General features: G+C 36.2%; 1 protein-coding gene across 2 annotated transcripts; it reads right to left on the reverse strand.

The window, feature by feature from the left end:
- Positions 1 to 25534, reverse strand: bco2a (beta-carotene oxygenase 2a). Of its 2 annotated transcripts, none has more exons than XM_073952220.1 (13): positions 25490 to 25534; positions 19445 to 19498; positions 15577 to 15757; positions 13563 to 13774; positions 10728 to 10843; positions 8028 to 8130; positions 7817 to 7945; positions 7440 to 7600; positions 6212 to 6379; positions 5953 to 6090; positions 3455 to 3637; positions 2545 to 2655; positions 1 to 2402 (listed from the first exon to the last, which is right to left on the reverse strand). In XM_073952220.1, exons 2-13 carry the CDS (start codon positions 19470 to 19472, stop codon positions 2286 to 2288), a joined length of 1647 nt encoding a protein of 548 aa, XP_073808321.1. In that variant the 5' UTR covers positions 19473 to 19498; positions 25490 to 25534; the 3' UTR covers positions 1 to 2285. The 2 variants fall into 2 exon arrangements, with proteins under 2 accessions (XP_073808321.1, XP_002662060.4); XM_002662014.8 differs by lacking the exon at positions 25490 to 25534 and adding an exon at positions 24539 to 24792.
- Positions 25535 to 25613: the final 79 nt, after the last annotated feature.

A 25613-nucleotide genomic window follows, 5' to 3' on the forward strand; every position in this document is an offset into this window, starting at 1 on the left:
ATTGTAAATAAATCATATGAACATTTTAATATTTCTATTATTATAATATCACATTAAATTGGTGAAATAAATTTAAAAACTAAATAAATAAAAAATGTGTACACATTTACACAATATATAGACTCAATGAGGGGCTAAAAATCTGCAGATATCTGTGCGTGCAGATTCCGTGTGGGCATACTCATAGGCCACCAGGGGATTAACACATGCTTCATGAAGTGGATCAATGTGTTTTTGTAACAAAAATATTTCTAAACTCATGAATTGCCAGTACTTGACAAGTTCTGGTCTGACTCGCCATACTGTATGAAGGATGATGATGCTGCGGTACTCCAGTTTAATCAAATACCGATGTGCAAAAATTTCATGCTCTTCTCTAAAAACGAAATCTAATGACATTATAACATGTCGTTTTTTAATTTCCACTTTAGTTATCCTCATTTGTCTACTCTGACCAGAACTTCCGAAATGAATGCATCTTGCATCATATATGTCGAGTCAGAGATCAGTCAAGAATTGTTGAGGACACACATTCGGCAGCTATCAGAAGTCAGAGATTTGAGTTTATAATTTAAATATATTTAAAGCATTTTTGTTGCAAAAACACATCAGTCTACTTCATAAGTCACTACCCCACACCATTATACATCACAGAAGAACCAGGACACAATTTAAAGGGCACCTATGATAAAAATCACCTTTTGTAAGCTGACAGCCCCGTATTAACATGTCTCCATACTAACGCTTATAACCATATCAACAAGACTGGACATGTCAAAGCAACTGGGATTAAAAGATCTGTTCAGCTCTCTGTGATCATCAATCATCATCAAATGTGATCAAGAGTGGGATTTACAAGTTTTTCAAATGTTTTTAAAACAGTGCATGTTTGTGATCAATTACAGTGATTTTACAGTCTTTATCACCACAGCCCTTGTCAGTACAATAATAAAAGAAAAGACTTTAAATCAGGTTTATTTTGTACATTAACAAAGAATATCCATACAGCAGTATATATTACCTTACTGCAGTATTTCTCACAAACGTTACATGAGATCTGCTTCCTTCATGTCTGTCACTGTGCTGTTTATCTGACACAGCCAGAGATTGAGGCACACTCTGACATGGGAACGGTGGGCAGAGAGAACACAGGTTACAGACACAGGTCACAAAAACAGCTACAAGTTTTGAGCTAAGGTTTTACAGACACATTCTGGAGACACAAAAGACTTATCTTAAATCTTAAAAAAGGGGTAAAATAGGTGCCCTTTAAAGCTAGTGTATTTAAAGCTGCAGTGTATGTCTGAAAGAAGAAAGTCATATGCACCGAGGAGCTGAACAACAAAATTGCTGTCTTTGGTAGAACTGCTTGTTGCAGAGTTAAAGTGTCCATATTACAGCGTAACTATACATTTAAGTATTGAGAAATATCGGCTAACTCCCTGTACTTACTGTATGGTTATGTTTTCGGCTTAGTCCCTTTATTATTCCAGGGTCGCCACATCGGAATGAACCACCAACTTATCCAGCAAGTTTTTACGCAGCGGATGCCCTTCCAGCCGCAACCCATCCCTGGGAAACATCCACACATGCATTCACACACATACACTTCGGACAATTTAGCCTACCCAATTCACCTGTACCGCATGTCTTTGGACTGTGGGGAAAACCAGAGCACCCGGAGGAAACCCATGCGAACACAGGGAGAACATGCAAACTCCACACAGAAACGTCAACTGAGCCGAGGCTCGACCCAGCAACCTTTTTGCTGTGAGGCGACAGCACTACCTACTGCTTCGCCCATGTTTAGGTCTAGTTGCATGTAATTCTGAAAAAAGGTATTTACTATAGTGAGTAAATGGAACGTATAACAAGGACGCCAAAAATAAATCTGTTTAAAGCTCTCTCTCTTATTGATAGTGAACTACATTCAGTAGTTTTCCTGTTAATCTCTGAATTGATTCAGTCTGTATGGCATGAAGTGCTATAGAAATAAACGTGACTGGACTGTGTTGAAGCATATATCAAAGGTCACAAAATCTGGACCAGGCTTTTTTTGGCAATGGTTTTAAATGGTTCAGTTTCTCACAGAGAACTAACTGCATTTGTAAAGTGTGTGTGTGTGTTGTTTTTATATATACACATACAGTATATGAGAATCTCTTTAGGTTGATTTCATAGAAATATTGTTCAGTAAGTGCCTTGATAAGTGGTACTGTAGGTTAAGCATTTTAAAGAGCTACTTGTGGTTTGTTTGTGTTTTGTTGGAGTGAATCCCAAGAGCTTCATACACTGGAGTTAAAGACACCGTGGAATCCATAAGGAATGTTGACAGGCACTTCAGCTCTTCCTAGCTCTTCAAAAGTTTTGGCATCTAGAACTAAGAGAAATGTACTCTTATCCTACAGAGAGAGAGAGAGAGAGAGAGAAGAGAAAGATAGGGCTTAGATACAAGACACATTAATAATCCTCAATATGCTTCTGAGAGCTTGCATTCATTATAGAATAGGTGAAGTATAGTGCCTGTTTAGGGCTGTGTCGTACTTTAACTGGAGTGATGATGACAGACAGAATGACTCCATCATCTTCATCCTCAGCATTAGGTGAAGGAATGAAGACCGGCTCTGAAGGGTAGAGGTCGGGCTGGCGCCAGATCTGCAAATCAATTCATATACAATAGCAATCACACAAACACTTTTTAACGTCAAGGTAGGCTCATTCTGAAAACATAGCCCTATGTAAGTTTCTGGAGATTGTGAATTATGTAGCCTGAAGTACATATGGCTGCAATTCATTTATAAAAGGATACTCTGGGCAGAATGACGCTGTACCTTTTCATGCTTACCAGGAGTTGACTATGACAGCGGGGTTTGAGTCCAGTTAAAAATTGTTCCAGTAGGCGGGTAAGACAAAAACAGAATCCAAAAAAATTAAATAAAAAAGTAAATAACAGGGTAAGAATGTAGTAAAATCTGCAAATGCAAGAAAAATTAAAAATCAGGCGAGGACTTTTCTTTTTCTGGATTGCCTTTTAAAATTGTCGGTTGGATGTAGGGAAGTGGGTGGGCGGGTCAGTTAGTGCTTTTAAAAACACAATTAGTTGGGTTTAGGGAAGGAGAAGTGGGACTCCGTCGATCAGTCAGTCGACAGTAGCCTCTTGTGGATTTACGTGAGAACAGCAGATGCAAATAGCACTTGCGAGGGAAATTTGAGATCTCAAAAAGCCTACACCGAGGTCTCTGGTGGCTTCACGAAAACAAAAACCGCAAAAAAAATAAATAAATAAAAAAAAAAAAGTAGCTCCTATTTGCCGATCTCCAGAAATGTGTGCAGAAGTAGTTTTCAGAATGAGCCTGGGTTGTTTAACGATGTGTGCCAAGAACATTTTTACTGATGTTAAACTTTGAGCATTTTGGTCATTGCAATGAATCCCTAGCTTTATTTTTTAACTCACCTTTAACTTTTTGGTTTCCAGATCCATCTTTATTAAGGAGTCGCCCACTATGTGACGGAAGCCACAACCATAGTAGTATCTGTAAGGTTTGGTGTTATATTTGGCGTAGTTAATATGAGGAAACTCCAAACCACCGTAGTCTTTCAGGTCTTCACCATGAAGATCTTCAAACGTGCAAAACACCTGAAAGAAAGATTATCAAGCACTGAGTACGCTTACATGGACACCAATACTCCGATTTTAACACAATTAAGACAATGCTCTTATTAAGAGTCTACCATGTAAACAGCAATTTTTGATTAATTTAATCTAATTAAAGTCATAATCAAACTAAGTAGAAATCAGATTAAGGCACGTGAAGTATGCCTATTTTAGTCGTATTTTTGAAGTGCAAGATTCCGTTGTGTAGAATTTTCACAGCATTTTGCAACAGGATAGTCTATACACACACGGCTGTTTGACACTATTCTCTGAAAATAATGGAATGGAAAAATAATTCCATTACTCATGTTTATGTAAAAGTAGTCAATGAGATGCATATTTTGTAGGCACAGTATTGTTGCAGATAGAAACAAAGTGCAGTTTGATGATGCTGTGAGTGGGGAATCAAAGGAATTGCCATCTTCAATACATCCACTGCTTCAGAGATTATGTCCATGAGGCTAAAGTATTCAAAACGTGTTATCATAGTAGTACTGTATGAAGCACTAGTTAAAATTGTTGATTTCTCTGGATTGAGGATTCTTCTGAACAAGGGATAATGTAAGTACATAAGGCAGCAAAATATATAACACCATTCTAATGGATAGTAGCTATTTAAAATCTTAGATACTGTGCCTTTAATAGCTAATTAATTATAGCTAAGTTAATGTTAAACCTAATAGCTGAAGTGGCAGAATTTGCGATTGAGAAGATTTTTTATTATTTAAAAGTTTCACATGTGCTATTTTTTTTGACACTGTAATAAAACACTTTTAATTATAAATACATTTTTGTAAAAGCAAAACAAAGTATTTTCCAGTCCTTAGTGTCATATGATCTTTCACAAAAACATTTTAATGTGCTAATATGGTGGTAATTTGATATTTGCAAACAAAATAAACAATAAAGATAAAAAGATTGACAGACACTTAACCTCTGTTCTGCAATGTACAGTATGTACTAGTGAAAGAGCTTGCTAATATACTGTAATCAACGATTTGATCAATGCCCTACAGCAGGGGTTCTCAATTGGTTTGGGCAGTGGACCCACATTTTTACATGGTCATCAAGCCGCAACCCAAATTTTTAGGGATTATAAACACAATTTTAGGAATTATAATTAATTTGTATTTATTTTTAACATAAACAAGTAGTGACAGATAAATCATAAGAAATTCACCAAGACTTACAAATAAACAATATTTTATTGCTGTAATTTAACAAAATGTATCAAATTAAAGAAATATTCACGTAAAAACCACAAATACTGTAAACAGTGGTTAGGGTAAGGAAAGGTTCAGTTACCATGAACTAAACTGAAATGTTAATAAAACTATTTGTCTGGTTTCTAAATGTCGTTTTAATTTAGAAGGTTTCACGCTCTTATGAGAGCACCTCACTACATATGACACTGAGGCTTTAAGTCTTTTTTGTCGTCAATATATGTAAACCCATACTTTACATATTCGGGGTCGTACTTGCCCTTCGACATATTTGTTGCTATAATTAAATGAAATTTCACATGTCAAATGGTAGGGTTGTTGCACACGCATTTCAAAATAAGTCCGGTATATGCAAAATAAGAAGAAAATTATACTTTTGTTGTTTTTTTGACCACACACTCCGCAATCTACTGAAAATGTTCCTGCGACGCAAACCCACCAGTTGAGAAACACTGCCCTACAGTATATGAAAACACATTCTATTGAACTGTCCTGATTTTATTGACTTAGAATTTATTTTTGAATTTTTATCCTCATTCATCTTAGTCCCTTTATTGATCAGGGGTCGCCACAGTGGAATAAACTGCCAACTCTTGCATACTCATACACTATTGTAAGAGGTTAAATTGACATATGCATTTGATTATATGACAAAACATATCTTTTTGACTCAAGAAGGTCAATACAGACTCCAAAGGCAGATACTGATACGATTAAGGCTGGGTGTGGGGACTTTGGGGGTTTTATGATGTGGTCACATGTTGATTGGTCAGTTTGAATGTCTCAGTATTTGGACTTTAGTTACATGGTAGTTACATGGTACAAGAAAGATACAAAATAGGTGTAAAACTCTGCTCTGTCTCTTTTCCTGCCCTTTTTTTTCCTGGCCTGTCTTTTCCGGCTCTGCTCCTCTCCTCCTCTGGAGTCTTTCTTCTCTCTACTACAATCAGGCTAACTTCTGGGCCTGCTCTCTTTGTTTCTCTAAATGTTTTTGCCATTGTTGCTGACATGGCAATTAATAAACAAAGGATATGATACAATGTACTACATGTGTAACTCAGTCAAAGAGGACACCTGAGTTTTAGTGCGGCAGACGGCAGTGGCGGTGCTGTCAAGACGAGTGTTGAGATTCTGTTCAAGAGGTGTTTCACTGCTGATGTGGAGTGGCAGCACAAAGCGACGGGGCAGTGGCCGACTCATTGTGTTATACATCTGAGAGAGAAAAATATACACAAAAAATTAGACATATAATGTCATAATTATATTAATAGTATACATGGCACCTGCTGTTATACAGTAGTATTACTGTAGGACAAACAGAGAGTAACATCACCTCATCCAGAGCCTCTCCTGACTGGCGCATGTTCTGGATCAGGAAGTTATTTATGGCCTCTCCATCATCAGAGCAGCACATGTCTAACATGAGGAAACCGTCCTGTTCAAACGCATTGATCTGATGAAAGGTGGACAGGGCCTTGGTGTAGTACTTTACTGGCATCTCCTGCACAGACAGACAGGCAGAGCAGTCAATTACATAACACTTTATTAAAAGGTGAAGCAGTTACAGTATAACTGTATGTAACTACCGAGTAATATTAAATAATTATAAGTACAGCGCTCAGCACAATTGAGTACACCCCATTTTGAAAATAAATATTTTTATCCATTTCTTAGTGAATGGGGGTGATGTATAAAGAATTCAGATGCAAAAAAATGCAAGTGCCATCTAAAATGTCCATCAAAAATTAATATTTTTCTCAGCCTCCTTTGTTTATATTGAGATATTTCACTTTAAAGACCAGGAAAAGGACAGAACATACACACAGTAGCCTGATTAAAAATGCAAATTTTAATGGAAAAATTCAGAGGGCATTAAGAGGTTTTTAAAAGTCTTCATATATTGGTGAATTTGAACAAAACAGAAATATTATTAAACATATATTAAATAAAATAATATTTTAGTCAGAACATCTTTAGAAATGAAAAAATAATACAATTAAATTCATGCAAAATATTGTAAAATAACAACAAAAATTGTATAGATTTTTTGTTTGTCTTGATTTTTTACTATTTTTAATATGTTATTTAAAATTGTTCAATAACAAATAAATTTGGGCAACTCATATTTGAACCAATATTTTAGTTTTTTTGTTGGATTAGCTGCAGATTCAGCTTCAGTACGGACTGAATTATATGCACAAATATAATATTGTAAAGCACCCTATAGAAAATATTAATCTAAATGAGAGATTTGTGAGGGGTGTACTTATATATGCTGTGCACTGTACTTACTATACTATAGAATGTGAGTTAGGATTGGGGATTTTTACATGTATTATGCGTAATTCATTAATTACTATATTAAGTGCTGTATCAACCTATTTTCATTACAAATACAATCACAATATTGATATGTTTATCAGCTCTCACTGAAATGTACAAAGCACAATCAATGCACAAATATACTGTAAACTATGAATAAACTCATAAGAGAGATCATCTGCATTATTCTCAATGCCTTTGAGAAATACTACTGTAAATGTCTTAAAAGATTGCCTCACCTTTCCAGTTTGTTTGTCAATAAGGTGAAAAATGGTTTCCTGGTTGGGGTCCCAGTAAATACCCCGATTTATTGAGTTGCCCCATAGTCTGCCGGTTATTATCTTAAACAGATCCATTATAATAGGCTGCTCGATGAACACTACGTAGTTCTCTGACATGCCTGAAAGGTTCAGGGAAATAAAATGATGTGTTTTAGTGCTATACATTCAGAAGATCACTCTATTCAGACAATATGATTATATAATTCAGAGTGCCTTGCAGTTAAATAAAGCATGGCTTTATTACATACAGAAAAGTGTAAAAATTTATTACGATAGTCGTTCTTGTGTAGTTGAGGTGGAGATAATAAACGGGACAGATTTTCATATTCACTCACCAAAGCTGTGGTAATAAGAGGGTTTGGATTTGTCACGGGGGGCGATAGAGCATAATATTTTGGCTCCCTCTAGCGTATCCTTGGGGCCGTCTCTTTCTGGAGAGACTCTGATGATGTTGTACATAGCACCTAGAAAACATTTCCTAGTATGAACATGACCTCATACAATGCTTAATTTGCTTAGTGCAAAAGAGAAAGACAGGAATCTAACCTTTGTTTCTGTAGGAGTTGCCCATGTTGTAAGCTGTGCCGTCTGGATCAAAGTGTGGATGAGCGGTGGCACCGTTCACTGCTACAAAATTGCTCCAGTCCACCTACAATTAGTCATCCTTCTTAAAGTGAGAGTTCTCTTAAAAATAAAAATACTGTCACTCATTACACCCTGCGTTGTTCTAAACTTTTTAGACTTTCTCTTTGTTCCATTTTGGAGCACAAATTTAGATCATTATTATCAAAACTGAGAAATTTCTGAAAATTGAAAGTAGGAAAGTAGGGTTGCACGATATTGAAAAAATATAACATTGCAATATTTTTTTTTACTTTGCACTATATATTGCGATAAGAATTTATAATGTTAGATCGATTAGGCTGATTCTGCAGAGGGAATGCATCTCCATAAAAATCTAATAAACAATTTATATAAAAAAAAATTTGGGGGTCCCCTCTCACTTTGTCATATGTCCTATTTGTAGTGCACTTCTGTAACTGCATGTGATGTGAGTATTTTCATGCACCTGTTCAGAGATTCAGAGATTGGTGAATTAAAGAGCCTCTGTTATGGGTTTTTAAAAATGACCTTCCATGCAGTGTAACAGCTCTAAGTGTAGTAAAATATCCAGCTAAGGCTTAAATCTGAAAGTGCATAGTGTTTGAAACTATTGATTTATCTATAAAAGAATAGACTCTTAGTGGTTCAAACGAAAAATACCTCAGCATTATAGCCCCAGCCTTGTACTATGTTCCTGTCATTTTTCTGACGAGTGCTTCAGAAATCTACTTGCTTACAACAGGGGATTCGTTAGCCGTTTGTTAAATCAGAAAAGACTATTGATGTTTGTGACTTAGTCAGAGCTTGACAGGAACTTTCCAGTACACAGTTCATGGATCAGCTCCTTCCTCCATTTCACAAGTGTACGTACCTTAAGTGCGATTAAAATGATTGCCTCCTTGTTTTCTCAAGCTTGCAAATAATGTATTCTTATTCTGTATCTTCTTAACTCTTTATATTTATATATAACGTCTAAAACTACGTTTTGTTTGCTGCTTTTTTGCCGATTTAAATTCATTTGCAAGCTCGCAATCCTCTGCTGTTTGTTGCTGCTAGTATGGCAAATTACTGAAAAAATCATATGGGAGTTGTTGGGATAAGTAATTAATTAGGTAAAAACAAAACCATATTATAAGACAATGAAATAGTTTTTTTGACCTTGCAAGCATATCATCCTGTTGTTGGAGACCCCCAAAACCAAAATATGACCTTTTTAATGCATATTAGTGGCTCTTTAATTTTTACTCTTTGAATCTCCATAAACTCAAATAAACAATCTAAGCTTTTTGGGGTCCCCTGACACATTTTCATTGTTATCTTTCCAATTCGCAGTTCATGTCTGTATTTGCAGGTCACACATGGTACAAATACTTATACCTGAATGCTTTTAAAATCATTATACAATCATAGGCATCAAAAATAAATTACAATACAAACTAAACATTGCATATTTGCTGCAATGTGACTATTGCAAATGATCACGATATCGATGCTGAAACCATATATTGTGCAGGCCTAGGTCAAAGCCAAAGCAACTTCCACTTTCAAGGCTAAAAGCGTCACTGACTTGTGACTCCAGTGGTTTAACCTTAAATGTCATATGACATTTGAAAGATTTTAATAGGTGTTTTCTGCACAATCAAGATGCAATGTGTGTGTGTGTGTGTGTGTGTGTGTTTTGTCTTTAAACTGTCCTAGAATTGCTGCAGTTTACAAACAGATGAAAAGAAAATCAGAATGCAGGTATTGCCAAGGACTTCTTCAACATTATCTTTACCTTTATGTGCCTTAAGAGTTTGTCAAGGTGGTCAATGTAAGGACAGAAAGCACTCATATTTCTTAACAAATAACTTCATTTGTGCTCCAGAGAAAAAAGGAAAGTCTTATAGGCTTGGATCAGCATGAGGGGGAGTAAAAGATAGAATATTGAGATCGAAATATATAAAAAAAAAATTGAGATAAGAAATATTGTTATAGCAATACTTCTGACTGCTTTGGGAAATAACGCTCGTTGTAGACGTCACGGGATGACTGATCATGAAGATACGTGTAGTCTGGACAATTTGTTACCCACGACAAGTCAAGATTTTATCAAGACAAAATGCATTATCTGAAATAGTGACTTTCGTAACAGTCAATAAAAATCAGGTGATCTGTCCGGGGCTTTAGTTTACCCAAAAATTCTGTGCAGTATGTCTGTTATAAAATTATTCATCCTCATGTTGTTCCATTAATACAAATGTTCTTCTTTGGAACACAAATTATGTTTTTTTTTGGGTGAAATCAGATAGCTTTCTCATCCTCCATATACAACGATCCAAATCCATTAAAGTCCAGAAAAGAAACCAAAAACCTTGTCAAAACATTCCGTGACTTAAGTCATGCAACTGTAATCGTATGAAGCTCTGAGAACACAAAAAACCATGTAGAAATTACTTATTTTTATGTTTGTGTTACATACATTATACATTTATTTTTATATGATGTACCTTTTCAGGATTTTAAACATCCTGAGACTGAAAATGATCAAAGACCTCAGGAAATTGGTATGACATGAGAGGGTGTAATTAATAACATATTTTTTGGGTGACCTAACCCTTAAGATTTGATTTTACATAAAAAAAAATCGTTTTTACTTCATACCTTCTGTTTGGACTCCAAAGTTTCTGGATCCACTCTGTGCATGTAGTTTGTCTCAGTGCTCACATAATAGTCCCCCTTGTACTTAACAAAGTTGACGCTGGCATTATCTGTTGGCTCTGGAATTGGAGAGAAGGAAATCAGTGTCATAAATACATTTGATTCATTTAAATTTTTGTATTACTTTGATTACTTTTAAGCAGTGGTGGAAAGAGTACTGAAAAAGCATACTTAAGTAATAGTAGCATTGCATGCCTAAAAATGTACTGTTAGTAGAGTAAAAGTACCAGTTGTAAATATTACTCAAATAGAAGGAAAAGTATCCCTTTTAAAAGTACTCATGAGTAGTGAGTATTATGCTTTTAATAGTTGATGCATTTACATGTAATTTGTGAATATGTGTAAATGTAACATTCTGCAGTGCATTTAGTTAGCAGCCACACAATGTCATAAGACGTTAATATTAGGTTAGATTTAGGTTGTGATGTCAGGTGACCAAAATTCAATGTCTAGCCAGCGTCTAAGGACAATATTATTTTGATGTCCAATAATAACATCAAATAATGTTGATATTTGGTTGATTTTAGGTTGTTAGAAAGTGACCAGAATCCAATTTCGAGCCAAAATCCTATTGACGTCAAATACTGACATTTATTCATCAGTTATGGCAACCAAAATTAAATGTCTGATAGATGTCATAGTGGTAACGTCAACACCACGTCAAGCTGTACCATCATTAGACGTTGATATTAGGTTGGTTTTAGGTTGGACATAGACATCAGGCTGACGTTGAGTTCTGATGTAAACCCGATTTTCATTTCCAAACAAAATGCAGCGTCTCCATGACGTTAGGGTACAATTTCAATCTGACGGCATGTTGACGTCTTGTGCCTGCTGGGTGTTTAAGGCCATTTTGGTCATCATACAGTAAATATCTATCATCTTCTCATCAGTGACATGCATCTAAACCAGGGGTGCCCATACTCGGTCCTGGAGGGCCGGTGTCCTGCAAAGTTTAATTCCAATCCCAATTTGATGCACCTGGGCTAGCTAATCAATCTCATACTAGGCTTTCCAGAAATCCGTGCAGGTGTGTTGAGACAAGTTAGAGCTAAAATCTGTAGGACATCGGCCCTCCAGGACTGTGGCTGTTTCTCAATATGCGCTCTTCAGCGGTCTTGCATCCTCGTGTTCTCGTGTAACGTCATCATCAGCTGCCAGTTCCAATACAGAAGTTCAGTTCCAATACTCAAGACTGCAAGAATAGAGGATGGGTGAAACTTCCCGGATGTGATCATGATATCGAGAAACGCACCGATGCAACTTGAGCACCAAACTCGCTCTGGAAGTCCCAGAAGTCATTGCGACTGGAGGTGGGAACCGCAGCATTTTATCTAGATTTATAAATAAAGTTCAGATATTTAACTTATTTACCTCAGGAGTTTCCCTAAATGAAACGGTGAAAGTAAACATTACCATGGACATCTTAATAAAGGATTAAAAACATTAAGATTGTTTGTTTGCTGAAATTCGTATTAAAATCAGTTTTATTTATATTGTGCAGAGTATATATTTTTAAAAAGGGGGGAAAACAATAAATCGTTGTATGAATGCTGTAATTTTAAAATAATTTACAATTTTAAACATGAAGGTCATGTGACCATCAGGAACAACGCAGCATCTCATTTCTCAAAGGATGCATTCTCTGCCCTCGCAGTCTCCTGAGTTTGTTCTTCCGAGGACACCTGGCAAGACCGGTCTCCACAAAACATGTCCATTCTCTGCATTCTTGGAATTGAGAAACAGCCTGTGTTTGGGCATCCCTGATCTAAACAGTCTCTGGGTCAATGCGTGTAAAGATTTTGAACATCTTCTTGGACACTTAATGCTTCCAGTTTGCTGCAATGTAAAGTGCACATGTCTTGAAGTAGTTCATTATGATGTGATTTATTTTCTATGTGTGATTTGATTGGACAGGAATTACAGGACTGACTTTTCTAATTCCCATAAACAAGAAAAAATAAAGTAGTAACTGCAGGTTGAAGGAAAGTAGTGAGAGTAAAAGTACAGATACTGCACTAAAATTATTCTTAAGGAAAAGGAAAAGTACACATTTTTAAAACTACTTAGTAAATTAAAATTTCTGTGAAAAACTACTCACAGTAACTTCAGTATTTGTAATTAGTTACTTTACACCACTGCTTTAAGGTAGGTCATCTGGAAGTTTGATAAAGTCTTTTAGTGCTTCCCGTATTGAGGATCAATGACTTTAAATTGTTTTTCCAGGCAAATTTTTATTTGCACTTTATTTTTTATGCTGATTTTAGTTTTGTAATCAAACATATCCAAACGCAAACCTCATTATGGCACTCTTACACAATACTGATAGTTACTAACAACTGGACTTTCTCTCTACTGACGGGACTGTTTAATCATTTCTTGAGGCATTGATCCCATAAATTGCTACACAATATTTTATCCTTTTTAGTTAAATTTTGAACAGTATAATTATTTCAATTGCAGTGTCCAGGACATCCTGCCAGCTGCATCTCAACACTTCAGTTTTAGGTTACTTCAATTCATCTTAATTGAGTGCTTGTGGTGTCTGATTTAAATGTGGTCTGGTGATAACAGACGCACAGTTGTTTGTCTGAGACACACTTGGATGTTTCCACTGACCGTTCCAGTCGTGCTCTTGAAAAAGACCCTAGAGACACATTCCTCTTTACTCTTTCATAAACAACTTTTATAATCGATGTCTAAAATAGCTTTTGGAAATGATTGAATCGTCAAGATCCACATCAAGTAAACCATAATTATCATCTGTATTTTACGTACTTAACACCTCAAATCTGGAGAGGAAGCGCTGAAATATGTTCTTGCAGGGATCAGGTAGAGCCACAGTGCCGAACTCAGACACCATGATGCGGTTTCTCTCGCTGCACTTCTTGTATGAGTCACTTTGTAAAAAACGGCTTCTGTATGTCACCTGTCCGTCCTCTATCTGAAAGCGATGCATCAAGGCCATGCCATCAAACCAGTGGTTATAGCTGAGGAAACATTTACATGAGTAAAGGTGAGCCGTGATATGCATAAATTATAATTATCAATGCAACCACAAATTGAAAATTAGACCATCTCTACCACCGCACATCTCAAATTGCAAAATTCCTCATTGCTATACATTGGAACAGAGATTATACACTGTAAACAATTTCCTGTTGAATTTACAGCAACTTGCTCAACCCTGGCTCATTTTGAAAATGTACCTCTATATACATCAAATACATCCCAGGAACAACATTTTTAATTTTTTTGCAGTTTTTTTTTTTTCGTGAATCCAGAGGCCACTGTGTTTGCTTTTTAAGATCTAACATTTCGTGTAGGGTCTGTCTGCTGACTAAAAGACAGGGGTGTTACATGAAGCAGCGTAACTTGAAGTTATGGAGACCCACATGTCAAAACTTTTTGTTGTTGGCAAGATGACGCTGTACATCAGTTATTGAGACTGAAGATGAACCATGATAAACCCAACCATCACAGTTATTAATGTCTACAATTACCCCAACCCTTAACCTATAGGCTGATTTATACTTCTGTGTCAAGCGCACACATATGCCACGGCGCAGCCTACACGTTGATGCATAACCCTACGTCGTGGCCGTTGGCGTGGCTGACGTGCACCTCTCAAAATACACGTCAGCCACTACACTGACTACAAGTCGCAACGCAAGCTTTGTGATTGGTTGGCTTGGTAGCGCTGTCAAGTCAGGGCGGGACCGAGAGTCGCACGAGCCCGATGAAGCGATTGTTTACAAGTGGAGTCCAGTGAAGGATCTCCAGGTGGAAAGTTTTGTTTTGTGTTTACCTCATAGTAAAAGTTGTTGCACGTCCTGCCTCAAAATGAGCGAGTTTGAGCCACTTGTACATTCAGGAAGTGTTCAAAAAATACAAAACACCAGTGAAGAAATTGGACACAGAGGAACATTAACACCTCACTGCCCGCTAGTGTTTCGGAAGTGTTATTGCAGACCAACAGTAACAGCACGCAGAAGTATAAATGCACAGCTACGCGCGTTGCATGCACCGTAGGTTACGCCGGTCACTTGACACAGAAGTATAAACCAGGCTTAACCCTTAACCCAACCATCTGTTTTAAATGTCTACACCTTCCCTAAATCTAAATCCAACCATCACAGTTTTTAACACAGCAACGAGTTGCGGAGGCTTTCATACTTGACGCGCTCGCCATTGTACCGTTATCTGCAAACAGAGGGGGCGACACAGAGTAACTTATGACAAAACGAATAAAGAAGTCAGCAAGTTGCATGGTGGAATGGCTGAATGAATCAATATAATAATATATAAAATTAATTGATTGTAGATACATTTGGAGAAAACTAATGAAAACATTTGCTGAAAATGTTCTCTGGTAAATATTTCCGCCATCTTGTCAGCAACATCTCATTGTGACATCTTGCATGGTTTAATGGGATCTTAATAACAGCAAGTTATGCCTCTCTAACTTACTTCAAGTTACGCTCCATCTTACGGCCCCGTCTTGCAGTCTGCAGAAAGAAACACTTGCAAATTTGATTACAAACTGATCGACTGACCCAACCTCCTCCTTCCCCAAAGCCAACCAATAGTTTTTCAAGAGAACCGACTAAACCGCCCACCCACTTCGCTAAATCCAACCGACAATTTTTAAAAGCAATCCAGAAAAAGAAAAGCCCTCACCTCATTTTTAACATTTTCAGGTTTTACTTCATTCTCACCCTGTTATTTACTTGTTTAAAAAGAAAAAAAAAAAAGATTAATCTTATTTAAAGCAGAATCTCCATTTACTCACCTCTGATTTCCAAACTCAAACTTTCCAGGTCCATTTCGCAGCAGACTGCCATGTATCCAGGTTGGGATGGTGCCTGTAACTGTGGTTGGGATGGGCTCAGGTGTCTCCTTTACTGAACTTACCAGTGGTGTGATGTTTGGCAGCCCTTGCACTTTTGTGAAGTATGTTTTCTGAGCAGCAGCTGCAAAAATCCACACAGAGTATGCAGTATGAATAATGCATAAATGTGCATCTATGCAGTATTTTATAAAGGTTCATTGAATAGAGCAGCATTTGACAGACGATTTTGAGTCCTTGTCTTTTGACTAAAATGCCATTTAGTTTTAGTTTATGTTTTAGTCAGTTAACTAAAAGTTCTGGTATTTCAGTCTAATTTTAGTAAATTACATATAAGCTATTGGATTATTATTGTAACTTTACATTCAATCTAATCTGTCTTCTCAAATAAAGGTTTGTCTTCTCATTTAAGATTATCTGTAAATCAATGTGTTTGTCAGCAGTAGTGGTAAAAGTACTGTACTGACCATTAAACCTCAATTGGAGCAAAAACATGAAGACAGGGAAGGACAGAAAAAAACAGCCAATAACATTTCGTTTTTATTACAGCTTTGCATATTAGAGTGGTTGAGCTTAAGTGCAAAAAACAGCAGCATCTTGAAGGGGATAGACATGTCAGATACTCCCGCATTTGGTTGGTCATAATATTAGATGAGAAACTGAAGGTGAAAAAAAAAGGTTTATCTATTTAGATCAGGGATGAGTAAACTCAGTCCTGGAGGGCCAGTGTCCTACAAAGTTTAGCTCCAACCCTAATCAAACACACCAGCCTATAGCTACAGTATCTGGTGATCTTGAAGACACAGATTCGCAAGTTCAGGTGTGTTTGATTAGTGCTGGAGCAAAACTCTGCAGGACCATGTTTGCCCATCCCTGATTTAGGTGGAAGAACCAATGAAATCTTTGGATGTTTATATCTTCCAAATGAAAGCTTTGCCACTTTTAAAGTGAACTAGTTTATAGATATCCTTAAGCAGGGGTCACCAAACTTGTTCCTGGAGGGCTGGTGTCCTACAGATTTTAGCTCCAACACTAATCAAACACACCTGAACAAGCTAATTTAAGGTCTTACAAGGTATACTTGAAACATTCAGGCAGGTGTGTTGAGGCAAGTTGGAGCTAAACCCTGCAGGGACACCGGCCCTCCAGGACCGAGATTGGTGACCCCAGTCCTTAAGACTAACATACTGATAACTCCTAAAAAAAACGTATTATTGTGATTTCATGATGTCTTTTTACATGCTTAAGTTGGCCACTGGAGGTGGTGTGGAGAAACCCCGTCCCATGATGAAGCACTTTGGGTGTATGGCCCAATGACTGTAAAAAATATGGACGACGCGACAGCCCTTTTTCCCATTGAACGCCTTGAGGGCAAAACGCCTGCTTGACGGGCACAAACTGTCGCAAAAGACTGCTGAAATTGGAGCCAGACATGCGCAGAAGGATTGTCTGATGGAGCCAGAGGAGGAGCCGCGAAAATGAGCAGAGTCGAGCTTCCAACCAAACGCTTTATGTAAAATCAACTACGCCCCCCGAACTTCTCAGCATGCGTTTGCTGTCATATCAACACAAATGGATGTAATAACGTTAACAAATATGAGGGTTTTATATATTCAATCGCGCCAGCTCCAGGCCGCATCGCATAACCTACTCGCGGCGTCGCAGGCTGATTCCGGCTCGCATGCGGCAGCGCCTGCTCGCTCGGCCGCCGCATCTGGCTCGATTGACTCGGGCTGGAATTGGGTAGTGAGTCCAGGCATCCGGAGTAGGTCCAGCAGAGGTAACATTAGTCAGTCTGAGCTCTAAGAGATAAGTCTCCGGCAGGCGAGAATCTAGCCGGAACTGTGTTTTGCTATCTGGGTGGCTAGGCGTGTATCAGCAAACTAATAAAGCCCGAAAAAAGCCCTGAACTTAGCGAATAAACAGTGTTCCACCAGGATCATGTATGTCAGAAACTAGTTTACTGCTGAACTCATTTTGTCATGGTAAAATAACACAGAAATCGAATAATAACATTTCAGTCTACTTCAGTCTCCTGCCGAAGCTCAGACGCCGCGCTTTGAGAAACTGTCAATCACAGCTGTCAATCACGATGACACGCCCAGCATTAAATTACTGCTAAAAACAAACTGTTTACAAAAATGAAGATCTGCACCTATTTCAGCACAATAACCAGTGCCTTAATCGACCAGAACTATCTTTCGGGACATTTTATTGCAAGTGTAATATTTTTTTTTATTTGGGCTCAAGTCTCCTTCATTAACACCGAGGAGGCGGGCTTTATGACTTGTACTGCAGCCAGCCCCCAGGGGGCGATCTAACGGCCGAAACCTTCACTCAAACGTAGGCTTGCGGCACACTTGGTATGGCCATACACAATAAATGCGCTATATAAATACACTTTACATAAAGCTGTATTTTGAAACCGTATAACAACATCAGTCAATTGTGAGATCTCCATAGGCCTTTTCTAATATCAAACACTATCATATATTTTGCATAACTACAGTTAGGGTTTGGTTTTAGGTCAGTATGTTATGTTCAGTAAAAAGCACTGTCTAATAAAAAAAATCTACAAGCAAAATACAATACAGAATGAACACAATATAGCAAAGATACTAAAATAAATAGTGCTTTTCAGATTTTTCATTTACCTAACAGTAGCTTACAATTATATTAACTGAAAAGTATATAATCAAATAACACTACATATAATCTTCTCTGTATAAATTAATAAAGGTTTATCATTGCTGAGCTATATAGCCGTTTAGTCAAGAACAGGGAGGGATTTTGTTATCTTTTGTTCTTTGATTAAATTTTAAAACACAGACAGCAGGATTAAGATGTTTTTACTTTAAGACGCAGCACAATAAGAAAGCTAGAGGCAAAACAATATCCTGAATGTTTACATTCCAAGGCATAACCCATTGATATAATTTTTTCCGGGGACAAATTAAACTGTGTTGCTTTTTGAAATTGCTAAACAACATAGTTTTTTTTTTTTTTTGCACAAAGATAATAGTATGTAACTTAACATTTGCTTATTTTTTTAACTGAACTACACTGTTTTAATTTACTATGATCTTCTATGTAAAGCTGCTTTGACACAATCTACAGTACATCGTAAAAGCAATATACAAATAAATGTGAATTTAATTTAATTTGACAAAGCAGAAACTCGCATATGGTTTTGGACATTTTGTTGTAGATGCATTTTGAAAGCTGAAAAGCAATCAAAACAGATAGGAAAACTGACAAATCATGGCAAGGTATAGCTTCACCAAAAGGAGTGGTTTAGAAAGATCATATTCTTAAAACATTTCGTACAGTGTAAGAAAACTGCTGATGCTGCAGAGTATAATGAAAAATGTACAAAGCCTTAAAAACCTTTAAAATATCATAGGGGTCATTTAAATGACTGTATAAGTAGCAAATTTGCAGATAACTGCTCTGGCCCTCACTGTTTGGGTCAGCAGAAAGAAACAAAATAAAGGATTAAAGCCAACAAAAGACTGAGTTACTAGAGTCAGCGATATAACAAAGAGAAGCATTACCTCTAAAAAAAAGAAACGGTCTCTCAACTTTATACGCTCACACGTACTGCGATACACTTATGCATAAATAATGAAGCATGGACTCTGCACAAATGTACAGTTCAAAATTTAATTCTGTTATTCATCTTTAAGCTGTAAATGCAAGTAGATTTAAAACAAACACCCAAAAGTCATTAGACTCAATGCACATCACACTCTCTACTATGAATACAGCAGCAGCTGCTTTCATACACAGGCATGTGCGCTTGGATTCTTACCAATTGTTTGAGACTTAATGCAGGACATCCTGTAGAGAGATGCGACGCTGCACCCTTGATGAGAACAGAGAATGAAGATTGTTTTACAAACTGTAAAGAGCAATAAAAACTGCGTGCACACAGTGGGGAGGAGGCAAGCTCAGTTTACGTAAGCCACATCTTCTGCCAGCTCTGTTACATAACAGCATTACATGACACTGAAGGGGAGGGTGGTGTATAAATAAACATCAACTAAAGACAGCATGAAAAAATTGCTTATGTATATATTTATGCAAGTTTCTATGTACAGTTGAAGTCAGAATTATAAGCCCCCGTCACCCCCCCCCCCTCCACTCCACCAATTACTGTGTAACGAAGAGATTTTTTCAACACATTTCTAAACATGACAGTTTTAATAACTTATTTTAAATAACTGATTTATTTTATCTTTGGCATGATGACAGTAAATAATATTTGACAAGATATTTTTAAGACACTTCTATACAGCTTAAAGTGACATTTAAAGGCTTAACTAGGTTAATTAGGTTAACTAGGCAGGTTAGGGTAATTAAGTTATTGTATAAATGATGGTTTGTTCTGTGGAATATTAAAAAAATAATAATAATTTAAAAAAAAAAGCTTAAAGGGGCTAATAATGTTGAAAAATAATTAAAAACTGCTTTTTATTCTAGACGAAATAAAACAAATAAGACTTTCTCCAGAATAAAAAAATATTATCAGACATACTTTAAAAAGTTTCTTGCTCTTTTAAACATCATCAGGAAAAGTTTAAAAATAAAAAATTCAAAGGGGGGCTAATAATTCTGACTTCATCTGTATGCATGTGTGTATTTAGCTTATTCGCATGCATGAGTTAGTTCATAAGCTTAATGGTTTGCATAAGTAGGTAATTTGTCTTCCAGTGCAGAAAAACAAGTTTGTATAGAATCATGTAATACATACATACGCTTATGAGAATGTTATTATTTATGCAGTTAATTAATGTTACAAAAACACAGACTTCAAATGACTAATGCAAACAACATTAGCCACTATAAGTTCCAAAGTATTCTGAATGCTCTTCAAGTGTTAAACTAAAGTGCTTTTTATATTAAAGGAAATAAAGACATTAAACATTTAAAGAGTTCAAATGCAAAAACCTCTAAGTGGCATCTGGAATTTTCTTCTACAATGAGCATTTTTCTTAGCCTCTTATGTTCATGTTCAGATATTTCATGTTAAAAGCAATGAAAATAACCTATTTGCCATAAAATTGAAATGACTGAATCAATGGGAATGTAAGAAAAATGCAAATTTTAGAAGAAAGTTTGAAGAAGTTTAGAAGACTTTAGAAGAGGTTTTTGCATCTGAATGCTTTATATTTATTTAAACAACCAGGGCTGAGCCTGGTCAGTACCTGGATGGGAGACCACTAGGGAAGACTAGGTTGCTGTTGGAAGTGGTATTAGTGAGGCCAGCAGGGGGCGCTCAACCTGTGGTCTGCGTGAGTCCTAATGCCCCAGTAAAAGTGAAGGGGACACTAAACTGTCAGTGGGTGCCGTCTCTTTAGATGAGACCTTAAACCAAGGTCCTGACTCTCTGTGGTCATTAAAAATCCCATGGCACTTCTCGTAAGTAGGGGTGTTACCGCTGTGTCCTGGCCAAAGTCCCTCTATCGGCCCTTACGATCATGGCCTTCCAATCATCCCCATCCACCAAATTGGTTCTATCACAGTCTCTCCACTCCACCAATAGCTGGTGTGAGCACTCTGGTGCCGTTGTACTGTGGCAGCCGTCGCAGCAAGTTGATGCTGCACACTAGTGGTGGTGTGGAGATCAAAGTAGTTTTGTGTATTTTTTGAAAGACATATTTAATCCAAAATAAATTCACTATGATTATATATACTGAAGTCGGAATTATTACCCCCACCCCCTTTTAATAATTATTATTAATTACTAATAACCCCATCCTTTTTAAATATTTCCCAAATGATGTTTAACAGAGCAGGGAAATTTTCACAGTATATCTGACAATATTTTTTTCTTCTGGAGAAAGTCTTATTTGCTTTAATTCGGCTAAAATAAATGCAGTTTTTTTTTTTATTTAAACAGAACATTAAGGTCAAAATAATTAGCCTCTTTAAGCTAGGTCTTTTTTTCTCGAGTCTACAGAACAAACCATCGTTATACAATAACTTGCCTACCCTAACCTGCCTAGTTAACCTAATTAACCTAGTTGAGCCTTTAAATGTCACTTTTAGCTGTATAGAAGTGTCTTAAAAAAATATCTAGTCAAATGTAATTTACTGTCATCATGGCAAAGATTAGTTAGAGACAAGTTATTAAAACTATTATGTTTAGAAATGTGCTGAAAAAATCTGCTCTCCGTTAAACAGGAATTGGGGAAAAAATAAACAGGAGGGCTAAGAATTTAGGGGAGAGTTGAGTTAGGGAAAGTTCAGGCTTGGTGAACTGACCTGCGAAATCGCATCACTTGACTGCGCGAGACCGATCGAGGATCAAAACATGACATCTCTGGATAGAAATTTAAAACATGGACCAATCGCTCGCTTTTTTCAATGTCTAGTCATCTTGTTTAATCCCGCACCTTTTCACAGCTTCGCACGACAGAATTTCGCACACACAAACTCTAGAGTGACTGCAGCTTAAGAGTTCAAATTACTTTGGTAAATCTTTGTTTTAATGGTCCTCTTTAGACATTATGTAAATTTGCAACAAATCAGCTGTAGCAGTCATTATTCATTAGACTGTATGCATATTTGCTTTGATGGTACCGCAGTCAGACATTCACCTACACTATATGTAACTGCAAGCATGTCTATGAGGTGCCGTATAGGATTTAAATCAAACTTTGCTTATCAACACATACATAAAACACGTGTATATACACCTATAAATTACTCGCATATACACCTCTACTACTGGATGTTAAAAACAACATGGATGAAACTTGTGTATATACATATAAACTTGATGCATAAATACACCCAAATACACACGCACATACATATAAACTCGATCCTCACATAAACACCCACATTAACACACGCACATACATATAAACTTGCTGCATACAAACACACCTATACACACTCACATATACATATAAACTCGATTCTCGCATAAATACCCACATTTACATGCACATACATATAAACTCGAAGCATGCAAACACACCTATAGATACTCGCATATACATATAAACTCGGTCTATGCATATACACCTTCAACAACACGCGCACATACACAAACTCACTGCATGCAAACACACCTATAACATCTCGTGCAAACATACAAAAAAAATAAATAAATAAAATTCACAAACATTTATCACGAATCTGGTTATTGCAAAGCTTAGGAAATAGAAATAATGTGATTAATAGAGGGATTAAATATGTTAAATTATGACCATATGTTATATAAAATATTAGTCTATATAAATAGACTATTCAAAATAAGAAATATTTTTATTTAAAACCTTTTAATTTAATTAGGTAATTACATACACAAATATAAATGGACAGATAGAACCCTTAAAGGACGTTCAAAAAGCAACCAGAATTATGAATATAAATGTATACTCAAACTAAACTCCTCTTTTCTAGTGCAAATGTTAATGTAGCCTATAGTCTTCTTGTTTTGTTTTTTACATTTTTATAATTATTATGCTTTTTATATGTTTTTACAATGTGGGTGTCAAAATTGTAAGATTTTGGTATCATTTTGATTAGTTAATTATTCAGCATATCCAAAAAAAAAAAAAAAAAACGCTGATTAAAAGTCTCTGCTCATCATGTTGGTCAAGTTAACCCCCATGGAAAAGCTATATATATTATCTGGACACTCCTTTTGTGTTTAATAACTACTACTTATATTTTTACAGCAGCTGTCATCCAGCATTTTGGTGCATTAGCCTGTTTATTGGTGACAGGAAAACCCACTTAAGTGCATTCCTGCCCCCTACTGGACATAAGTGTGTATCATAACCCTTGACGAATAGTGACACCAATAATAAAACAAACATAAACTAATATTAGACAAACATATTTTATTCAAAATGATTACTTAAGCAACTTTACATTTATTAAACCATAATAACATTTCCGAGAGTTTAATTGCATAATAAACCTTTAATTTTGCAGGAGCATTCCTTTGCATTACCTTTTTATTTATTTATTTTTTAGAATTAGCATAATCTATTTTCATAATTCAACAGATGTAATTCCTCTGTTAATCACATTATTTCTGTTTCTTAAGGTTTGCAGTAACCTGATTCATGACAAATAATAATCTTGTTCATTACACTCAAAGGACTTTTACGTTGAAATTAAACGACTTCCTTTTAAAGTGAAATAACTTCCTTTTACTGTGAAAATTCATGCATACACACATATGAAATCACTTGCATATATGTATATACACAACTAACTGTATATATGTTTGTGAATTTTATTTTGTATTTTTGCACAAGTGTCATTTGGGTGTTTATGCACACATCAAGTTTATATTCTTATGTGAGAGTTTATGGGTGTATATGCATAGATCAAGTTTGTATGTATATGTGAGTGTGTATAGATGTGTTTGCATGCAGCAAGTTTATATGTATGTGCGTGTGTTAATGTGGGTGTTTATGTGAGGATCGAGTTTATATGTATGTGCGTGTGTATTTGGGTGTATTCATGCGTCAAGTTTATATGTATATACACAAGTTTCATCCATGTTGTTTTGAACATCCAGTAGTAGAGGTGTATATGCGAGTAATTTATAGGTGTATATACACGTGTTTTATGTGTTGATAAGCAAAGTTTGATTTAAATCCTATACGGCACCTCATACATGTCTATGTATCTAGAACCGAGTTAGCTGAAATGTGGTTGCAAAATTACTGTATTGTCTGCAGAATGTCAAAACAAAACCACAGACAAGTGTGACCATTATTGCACATTTTGTCTATATTTTAGCTGTAGTTTCATATATATAGTTTATAGTTTCAGCTAATCTTCCAATACAACTATAAAATAGTCAATGCTGAGTTACAGGTGACTTAAAAACACAACAGCAAAGTCAGGCTAAGATTAGCAGACAAAGACTTACCTTTCCTGCTCCTAAATGCATTTTTAAGCATGCTTAATGTTGTCATGATTAACTTAAACACAGAAGAGAATGCTGCTAAGTAGGATCATATAATTTGTGCTCGACGAAGCAGAATGACCTACTTTACATGCACTTCAACCCTGATTATCGCTTTCACTTCCTGTTTATGATGCAACAATTTTTTTCTCTGTTCTTATACTGTACTCCATCTGATTCAGTGCTTTGAGCCTGTGAAGTAGGCAAATTCTGTGCACAATATTATAATGGAAATGTGTAGTTTCTATTGACAACAATGCTATTGACAAATCTGCTGATTAAAAATTTAGATTTTGATGAATCTAGATTGGCAACAGCTGGCAATGGATGGATATTCGTTCAACATAAAATAAACATATGGACTGCTTTTCTTATTTAGACTTAAAGTTTCTGTCTAGTTTATAGTCCAAATATTTAAAAACTGTTAAATGAAGCTTTTTCTAGACCAGTAAAAAAAGAATATTGTTTCGATTTCAGAAATAAGTTTAAGTTTTTCCTTAAAGCAAGCTAAATAATCAGCCAATGAGACAAGTAAAACAATTGTGACCGATTTCAGAAAAACAGTATTTTTCCCTCGTCTAGAAAATGTGTCTAGATTTTTAGTTCCCCCCCCCCCCCCCCCCCCCCCATTTGTGGACATAACTATGTATTGTGGTACTTGACAAAGGTTCACCAAAGTAGTCCTGAGCCCATGTGGTGATACCACTTATAGATGAATGACGATTCTTGATGCAGTCCCACCAGAGGGAATGGAGATCGAGGTAGTTTAGCTTGCGTTCTTGAAAACTAAAATTCCTTGACAATCCTTTAATCTTTTAATGATGTTAGTTAATTTTAAAGGTGAAATATCCAAATGTCTTCCTATCTCTCTTTAAGGATACTGTTTTTAAATATTTAAATATTTTTCTCACATACTTGTAGGCAAACTTATGCTCCTCGTCCTATGTTTGCTTTTAAAACACTAGACCTTTCTTGGATGTGGTTTTGTACCAAATCATAATTACAATCACCTGCTGATATCACCTGTTTCAAAACACAT

The sequence above is a fragment of the Danio rerio genome, chromosome 5, assembly GCF_049306965.1.
Source record: "Danio rerio strain Tuebingen ecotype United States chromosome 5, GRCz12tu, whole genome shotgun sequence".
NCBI lineage: Eukaryota > Metazoa > Chordata > Actinopteri > Cypriniformes > Danionidae > Danio > Danio rerio.

Coding starts and splice junctions, on each gene's coding strand:
- bco2a (XM_002662014.8), bottom strand. CDS start 24,584: ATGACAACATTAAGCATGCTTAAAAATGCATTTAGGAGCAGGAAAG. Junction 6,091..6,211: donor CAGGAGAGGCTCTGGATGAG/GTGATGTTACTC, acceptor TTTCTCTCTCAG/ATGTATAACACAATGAGTCG. Junction 3,638..5,952: donor TCTGCCGCACTAAAACTCAG/GTGTCCTCTTTG, acceptor TCTTTCTTTCAG/GTGTTTTGCACGTTTGAAGA.